At 54.7% G+C, this 8,902-nt stretch overlaps 1 protein-coding gene across 1 annotated transcript; it reads right to left on the bottom strand.

Annotated features, from left to right (window-relative positions):
- Window positions 1-320: 320 nt before the first annotated feature.
- On the bottom strand, window positions 321-8,434 carry LOC133348326 (transmembrane protein 248-like). Its single transcript, XM_061561068.1, has 6 exons — window positions 7,990-8,434; window positions 5,239-5,548; window positions 4,881-5,025; window positions 4,503-4,698; window positions 3,747-3,893; window positions 321-2,940 (listed from the first exon to the last, which is right to left on the bottom strand). Exons 1-6 carry the CDS (start codon window positions 8,128-8,130, stop codon window positions 2,920-2,922), a joined length of 960 nt encoding a protein of 319 aa, XP_061417052.1. The 5' UTR covers window positions 8,131-8,434; the 3' UTR covers window positions 321-2,919.
- Between the last annotated feature and the right edge of the window lie 468 nt (window positions 8,435-8,902).

Below are 8,902 nucleotides of genomic sequence, written 5' to 3'. Positions count from 1 at the left end.
ATGGAATCGCTTGTCATCGGTGACGTTTCGGCCAATGGGGCAAGTGCTGCTAGCGAGCACCTATGGAAGCCGGCACGACACGAGGGGAGGGAGGCAATACCACGTCCTCAGCCGCCTTTGTCTCCCCAGTGCTGATGTTATCACACCGCACCAGGAACCCATTTGAAGTGGACCTAAAATGAGGCCCGGAACCGGTTCAGATATTCATCACCGATGTGGAAATTTAACTCGGGTCACCGGGTTCATGGCTCAGTGTGCTAACCATTGTGCCACCGCTCCCCACGACACACACACAGACGGATAGAAAAACACAAGGGGACTTGACCGTAAACCCGTTTATTGCAGAAATTACGAGGCATTGGTTTCCCCGGCCGACCCCGAAATAAAACCGACTCTAGCCTAAAGATTGTAGTGCAAAAACACACGGAGCACTTGAAAGTCACATCCAGCTATAACTTAACCTGTACCTAAAGTGTCGATTCAAGTTTCATAACAGCTAGTCCATGGCAGCAAGGCACCGCTACTCAATGAATTAGCCACGATAAATAAAAAAAATGCTCCACTACGTGAGGCTTTGGTAAATTAGCCTCGATCCGCACGAACTATGATGCGGGGATTCCATCTCTTCCATCTGCATGGGATCGTGTTGTCTACACCCCCCCCACTCCCCTAGCACGCGTGCGTTTTCTCCGGGTGCTCTGGTTTGCTCCCAGGTGTATAAATAAGCACACTGAGTTTGCCGAAAACATCTTAACACGTGTGGACTGCAGAGCTTGGGCGATCGGTGACGCCAGCTCACCGAGTGACTGCTGCCGCCCCTCCTGCCCGCCTGCGGTTCCTCCCTCGCCGCATCAGAGTCGCTCTCTCCCCCTCTCTCTTCCAGAGCGAGCGTCTTGCCGTCCCCGCGTGAGTATAATGACTCAAGTGCCACTCTTACTCCCATTGCACATTTACAAGTCACGGCTCTAAACATTCCAATTCCAGTTTGGGCTCGGGTTGATGCCCGTTACGGACTGGGGTTGAGAATCGCCATTCGTGAAGTCCAATAGGGCTGGAGACCGAACTGTATATATATATTTTGGGGGGGGGGGGGGGGGGGGTGTGAAGATAAATATACAGCTGTCATTGTCATTTATTTAAGTTAAGGGCATAACTGAGTGAAGATAAAATAAAGGCATTTCACATCCAACATTCATTTAATTTAGTGAACTTATTTTTTTACACTTTAAGTAAAACAATGCGCTCGCACGTGACCTTGCGACAGACTCAGGGCCCTTGTATCACGACAGCAGCGGCGCTAACGAGCTCATGTCGTCAACATCACTAGCAGGCAAGCACCGATGCCCGCATTCATAAATTAAACAGATTCCGACACGATGCGTTGGGAATCAAATTGTGCATGTGATAATCCGCTGATTTAAATTAAATTCAATGCGAGCGGGCTATGTTGTGGGTCAATGTTCCCGTACCTGTGGTCCCCGTTTTCACCAACCTGCACCAAGCAGTGTGGTCAAGTATGGCCAAATAATCCCCACGACGGGCATGGCATGGGGAAGCCTCCATCCAGCAGTGGACTGACAATAAGGCCGCACACGTAAGTGTCAAACGCTAACGTTATGTTAAGGCTAACGGAGCAAACAAAATGGAACGAGACAGGAAAAGACTAAGAAACAACGCAAATGAGATGGCAACAATCGAGGTAAAATATAAAAATGTAGGGTTTCACAGCCAACACTACGATCCATATCTGTTTTTGGGTCAGGTCACGTAGTTTTGTGGCAAAAAAGTATCGTCATTAACCCTCCAGCAAAGATATTATTTCTTATCTGTCAACCCCTTATCAGTGCTTACCTTATGACAGACCAATTCAGACCTTATTGGTCACCCCGTGCCCTTACAAATCTCAACGTTCATCCTATAAAGTCCCTCCACAAGGGAGAAACACAAACAAATAGACACATTTTTGTTCTTGCCCGTATTGAAACGGCTGTACGCCGAATGGACCTTTAAACTTAATTTCCCTGTACAAGAATATGGCTAAACCGTATGGGTTGACAGGGATGTTTTTTTACACCTGCCCAATATATCGATCAAATGCTGAGCAGTAAAGCTTCTCACCGATGCCTTAAAACATTTCGTGGCCAACACATGCCGTTTCGCTCGGGAACTGTTTTGTTGATTGCAAATTCAGTCATGAAAATTCTGAAGCTGTGGTTGGTCAGAATATGATCGGCACGTTGGCCACGTCTAAAATTACTTCTTGGTAAACGTGACAAGCCTTGTCGGGGTGGTGGAGGTCCACCGACAAGAATTTCGGCATCAACTACATGGCCGAAACCAAAAACAAATAAAATAAGGATCACAAAACATATTCTATTCACGAATCAAACCGTTAAACTGAATCGTGAAAACGTATCAAATTACTTTTGGGTGGATGAGGAGGAGGCTGTTTAATCGATACGTGATATCTAACTGCTCGTGTCAACACATAAGTGCGATGCGTATGCAGGCTGAACAAAGACTGAGGCGCGTGGGTAGCATCTCGAAGCATCCAGCAGTATCTTGCCTTGTGTGATGCTATGCCGAGGAGCGCTACACAACCGCTTATTCCTACTTGCACGACGGTAGTTTTATGTTCAATTGCGTTACGTCCGATATGCATCCGCATGATGAAAAAAACATGTTCCCGAATACATTCATCACGTTATATCCAATTTGCGTTATGAAAACACGCGTTATAGGAGAACAGACTGTATGTAATGTTTTTTACAGCGGATTTTTCATCTGAAAACGAGGTTGTAGCCGTGGGTCGTCGTGCGGAGAAAGACGCTGATAGCTCACACGAGACGGTGGGCTCCCGTCACCTCCTGAGCTGTTACGGCCTGGTGACTTCACCTTCTGCGGACGCCCGTATTTACTTTACTGGCCGGAGAGCGACATCTGCGGACGATGTAGGGGTGGGGACAAGAGATGCAAATCAAATGAAATAATTGCGTGAGCCGGGTCTGGTGGCGCATTGCCAAGTGCTGGCAGATTCATGTTGAGAACAAAAAGTACCGTGAAGGATGAGCAATACACCAACAATAAACAAGTTTTCCTGAGAAAAAGTAAATGTTTTTTTTTCAAGGTGTGTGACCTACGCTTGGAGAGCGGGCAGAGCCGTTATAGAAAACAGCTCGGCAACCACCACCCCACTGCCATCTGCGAGTCGCAAAGCAACATACTGAGCAAATATCAAAGCATGCACAAACGTACGTGACTGGACAAGGCAGCGAGAGAGAGTGAGACTCGCAGGCCATTCACTCACCATCCGTCCATCCATCTGCGGATGCGACCGCAGCGAGAGTCGCGAAAGCCGCCGCCAAAGCTCGTTTAAGTCACGATTTAAAGCTTTCGTGACTGCAGGGATTTATCTTCTTGGTTCTTTCGGTAAAGTCACGTAGAATGGAAATAATAAAATAATAAAAATAAAACATAATTAAATGTCTCTTCGACAGACCTATTCTCCACCTGAGGACGGCTACTTGCGTTGTGGCCGGAACGTCGTGAGAATTATTTTATTATGTTTTATTTTTATTATTTTATTATTTCCATTCTACGTGACTTTACCGAAAGAACCAAGAAGATAGTTTAAGTCAGCGTTGTAAATTCTACATTCCGGTGACAGAGACCAGTCCATCCGCTGAGATCGAAACGTTCACACGGGGGGGGGGGGGGGGGGCGGGGAGGGAGACGATTGACCTCACCTTGTGGGGGCTGAGCTCGGTGAGGGCCGGCCGGCCCGGCCCGCGGGTGCGGCCTCCCAGGGCGCCGCACGCCAGCACCAGCAGCAGGCTGCCGGCCATCGCGGCCGCAGAATAACTCAACCGCAATCCGATCTCGGAGCGTCGCTCCTGGGGTGCACAGGCGAGCACAGGCAGCACAAATTATGCTGACCCCCCCCCCCCACCTCGCAGACTGGAAGCGTCACCCTTCCATTCAGCCATCAGTGCCGTCGACTCCATGGCCCTGTTCAAGTCCAGGCTCAAGAGCTTCTTCTCTTTCTCCCTGCCCACGACTGAATGTTATAAAACACTGGCACTGTCTGGAGGGCATCTTGCAACGAGGTTACATTTTATATGGCCGGGTGCATTTTTTTTGTATAGACCCACGGACTTACATAGAGACCCAAAGCCTCACATAGGGAGCTACAGACTCACGCAGAGACCCATACACCCACCTTGGGACCCCACGGACTTATTACATAGCGACTCAGACTTCAATACGGAACCGTAGACTCCCTGTTCCTGTTCGAGTTCAGGCTCAAAAGTTTGTCTTCTTTGTTTTCTTCTATCTATGACTGGCTGCCCTTTAAATTTGTTTCCTGGCCGCTCTGAAATCGGTAGGCATCACGTGGCTGGCAGGAGGCCGTACGGTGCGAAGATGCGGGTCCGCATTTGGCTGTAGATCAATCAACCCTGCTCTTTAAGCACCGCGTACACACACACACACAGAGGCCGCACCTGGGAGAGAAGCACGGAGAGTCCCGGCTCTTCCGTGTGGAACACCCTCAGGACGGGCGAACCCCTGCACCCGGCGCCGCTCGGCTTCCCGATCTCTCCCGGCCTGCGGGACCAGCCGGGATCCGCCGTCCCCTCGGCTACCGTCGCCTCCAGGCGCCGGAGTTCCTCGTCGACCGGGTCGCAGCTCTCGGGCCTCCTGACGGGACGATGACGATGCACGGCGTCACGTGGACAGCCGTGCAGCGACCGAAGAGACGCAACTGCCCGACGGCTGCGATGACACCCAAGCTGATGCAACGGCCCGAACCAAATTCAGCCAAAACCCCTCGACAACACCGCTACTACCCCCTAGCAAGCGATGATGGCACCCACACTCACGGGGTGTTGGGCAGGACGCCTGAATCCGCCCACACAATCGCGCACGCATTGTAGCTCGCCGCCTGACAGTTGCCACGGAGATGACAGTCGTTCGAGTCCCACGTGGTCGCCAGGGACAAGGTGATGTTGACGGGCCGACTCGGACCTGTGGGGGTAGGGGGGGGGAGACAGCAGTCGACGCTCCGTCATCGGATAACCCACGTCCAGGGCGGCTCAAAAGAGCCGTTTGACAATATTTCACCACGCCGGTCAGTGTGGGTGTCACTCAACACCGACGTTAGCCCCGTTCTGGAATCGAACTCAGGACGCGCTCATCGGGCCACCATGCTCAACCCCCCCCCCCCACCGCTTAGCTCACCGGCGAGGTGGAGCGCTTGTGACGGCAGCGAGACGCCCAGATGAGAGACGGCGCCCGACCGGCCCCACGCGGACCCCGCCGATGGCGTCAGGGTCACGAGGACACGCACTGACACGAGCAGCCGGGGGGGAAGTGGAGGGGCCGACGAGGAGGGCCCTTCGGCCCCGGGCCCCGGCGCCGTGGGCAGGGCGCGGGCCGGCCTCGCCGGGGCGGGCGGCGACGGCGTGACCTCCCGCGTGTCGTTATCCGACCGCTGCTCCTGTACGCACAGATCCAGCTCGCCCAGGTGCAGCAGGAGGGAGTTCCAGTCCTGGACGCAAGCGGCAACGTCAAGGAGCGTAAGGCATCACGCGGACTCCGGTCATCCTCGCAGCGGCGGCTTTTCGCTGGCCATCACGCGCCGCTTTCAGATGCGGCCGTCCGGAACACTCTTCATTCTGATATATTCTGATATTAGAAAGCCACTGGGAGCTATGCACTTTTAAATCTAGATTGGAAACTAATTTCTTCCTGATGTTTGTGTTTAGTTTGTTGTCATTCGCCCCACACCTCCAATTAGCACGGTCGGCTATGCACAGTGCGATGACGGACGTGGTGGGGGCGGGGGGTCTCCACCACGTCCTCGCGGGGTCCCCGGGAAGTTATTTTTTGACCAAACCCGATCACGCTGGACCAGTGGTGGGCAACCTGCGACCTGTGGAGTCCCTCCTGGTGACCTGGTCTCGGTGCGTCTCTAGGGTGATGTGTGGGGGTCATGATGAGGGCACAAGCGATGTCCAGCTTGCGGCCCACTGAGGAGAAGGAGGAGGGCTGCTCATGAGGCCCGCCGACTAGAGTGTGGGCTGCCCGTCACTACTCTGGACACGTCTGTGCTTGGTCAAGGCAAGCACACACGTTGGAGCATAGAAGTACAGACCAACAATGGGGTTTGGCTGAATTTCCCACTGCTGGCAAGGCAGCTCCGCAACAGTCTATAACACGTGCCTGACGAAAGTTGGGCCTGCGATGTTGCTATAGGCAACATTGGTTGCACACGTGTGTTATGTACCATGTAGAGTCGATACGACCACGTGCGGTAACGTGTGGGGTCTTTATGCACGCGCGTGATGACACGTGCACTATGTGTACACGTGCGCAGCAGACGGCTGTGCAGCAAAATCCACTAAGTAGTCCCATGCACACCGACGTACGCACATCACACACAGCACTCGCCACGTCACGTGTGGAGATATGTAATGACATGATGACACCTGCTGGCTGGGAAAGGGAAGCACGGGCATGGGCACGGTTAAGGGCCAAGGTAACATGTGGGGCTGGCCGAGATGATCCGGGAACCTGCTAGAAGGTTCCACGAGAGGGCGTGGCCGGAGGCGGGGCCTAGCCACGCCTGGGGGGATATAAGGGGGAGCGGACCCCGGGGTTCAGGGTTCGCGTGTGGATTCTTGGGTCTTGACTGCGTCGCTGCTTGCCGGCATCACTCACCATCGTCAGCCAGCGGCGTAGCCGAGTGAGGGCGGTGGGACCACGCTGAGTGACCGGCCGTGTGTGTAGCCAGTAGAGACGTTAATATCTAAGTGTTGTACTCGGAGTGAGAGGAATAAGGTTGGCCTGTGTTGTGCCCAGTGTGAGAAATAAAGGAAGAAGTACCCTCTACACGACGTGTCGCGGAAGCCGCTCATTACACATTTTTGACACTACTTTGTACACAACCCACACGCTACTCACACGTGTACACACACCGCACACTGACACATTTACACACAGCACACAGTGACACGTGTACACACAACACACAGTGACTGACACGTGTACATTACAGACACCACACCATAACCGCGACGTGTGCAGCAGTACACAGACACGTGTACACACCACAAGTGACACGTGCACACACACCACACACACAGTGACACGTGTACACACGCCACACACAGTGACACGCGTACTCACCACAAAGTGACACGTGTACACACACCACACACACACGTGCACACACACAGTGACACGTGTACACACAATCACACACACATTGACACGTGTACACACACACAGTGACACGTGTACACACACACACAGCGACACGTGTACACACCACAAATAGTGACACGTGTACACACACACACATTGACACGTGTACACAGTGACACGTGTACATTAAACACACCACACCATACCCGGGACGTGTGCAGCAGTACACACACACACAAGCGACACGAGTACACACACTACATACAGTGACACGTGTACAGTACACACACTACACTGTACCCGCCACGTTTGCAGCAGTACACACACACTGCCACGTGTACACACACACACACAGTAACACGTGCAACACAACCACTGCCACGCGCACACACCACACACAGTGACACGTACACACACACTGCCACGTGTACACACACTACACAGTGACACGTGCACACACACACTGCCACGCGCACACACACACAGTGACACGTACACACACACTGCCACGTGTACACACACCACAACACACACACACACTGCCACGTGTACACACTGCCACGTGCACACATTGCCACGTGCACACACTGCCACGTGCACACACACACACACACACCACGTGCACACACACACACACTGCCACGTGCACACACACACAGTAACACGTGTACACACACACACGTGCACACACACACACAGTGACACGTGCACACACACACACAGTGACACGTACACACACACACACTGCCACGTGCACACACACCCCACACACACCGTCCTCACCTGCGCCACGTCGGGGTCCCGCACCGCCACCCTGCGCACGAACTCCCCCACGCAGAGGCACGCGGCGCCCGCCGCCGCGCAGCACAGCGCGAACACCACCACGGGGGGCGGCACGGGCCCCCCGCAACGACGGGGGCCCATTGGTAGGGGGTTGGGGGGGGGGCCTTGGACAGGGGGTAAGAGGCCTGATTGTTTAGGTCGGCCCGATTGGGAACCGGACTCCCAAACGCGAGTGGGATTGAAACCTGGACGGGGTGGGCCGATCACATCCTCGATGAGCCCCCCCCCCTCCTCTCTCTCTCTCTAGGCCGAGACGAACACAGGAGGGCCCCCCACCAACCCACCCCAAAAAATTGGGGGTCAAATTTACTCACTCCCCCCCCACGCGCCCCGCGATCAAACCACCTGGCAATTGGTTCCGATGCGAAATCGATAATATGATGAGAGCAGGGGATCGATAACACCCCGATCGGTTCGGGGTTTGAGTCCCGGGCCGCGGGCTTCCTCCTAGGCGCCCCCCGAGGTCGCCCAGGCCTCTCCCTTAGCCCGGGGTAGGCTGCGTTTGTAGCGGAAAGGGGGGGCCGGCGGTTGGGGGGGGGGGTCTATTGGGGTCGATGGGGGTCCTATTGGGGGTCTATGGGGTCGATTGGGGGTCTATGGGGGTCTCCTTTCCCCGCGTGGAGCGAGGGGATCGACTCACTGCGTCTACGGGAGCCCGAGCGGAGTGACGTCACAGGGGTCAGTGGGGCCACGAGGTGGCGCTGGTCGTGTCCAGAGGGGGGGGGCATAGAGGGGGGCAGAGAGGGGGGGGGCATAGAGGGGGGGGGGGGGGCAGAGAGGGGGGCAGAGAGGGAGGGGGGCAGAGAGGGGGGGCATAGAGGGGGGGGGCAGAGAGGGGGGGGCGAGAGGGGGG

This window comes from Lethenteron reissneri, chromosome 27, assembly GCF_015708825.2.
Source record: "Lethenteron reissneri isolate LAM-NWPU_2019-01 chromosome 27, ASM1570882v1, whole genome shotgun sequence".
Taxonomy (NCBI): Eukaryota; Metazoa; Chordata; class Hyperoartia; order Petromyzontiformes; family Petromyzontidae; genus Lethenteron; species Lethenteron reissneri.
This window is presented reverse-complemented; position numbering and strand designations above follow the sequence as displayed.

Bases quoted from the DNA above. Each gene is read 5' to 3' on its own strand.
- LOC133348326 (XM_061561068.1), bottom strand. From the start codon at position 8,130: ATGGGCCCCCGTCGTTGCGGGGGGCCCGTGCCGCCCCCCGTGGTGGTG. The intron at 3,894-4,502 runs GTGCGGCCTCTG...TGTGCACCCCAG, and splicing joins TCTCCGTGCTTCTCTCCCAG to GAGCGACGCTCCGAGATCGG. The intron at 2,941-3,746 runs GTGAGGTCAATC...CATCGTCCGCAG, and splicing joins CCGAGCTCAGCCCCCACAAG to ATGTCGCTCTCCGGCCAGTA.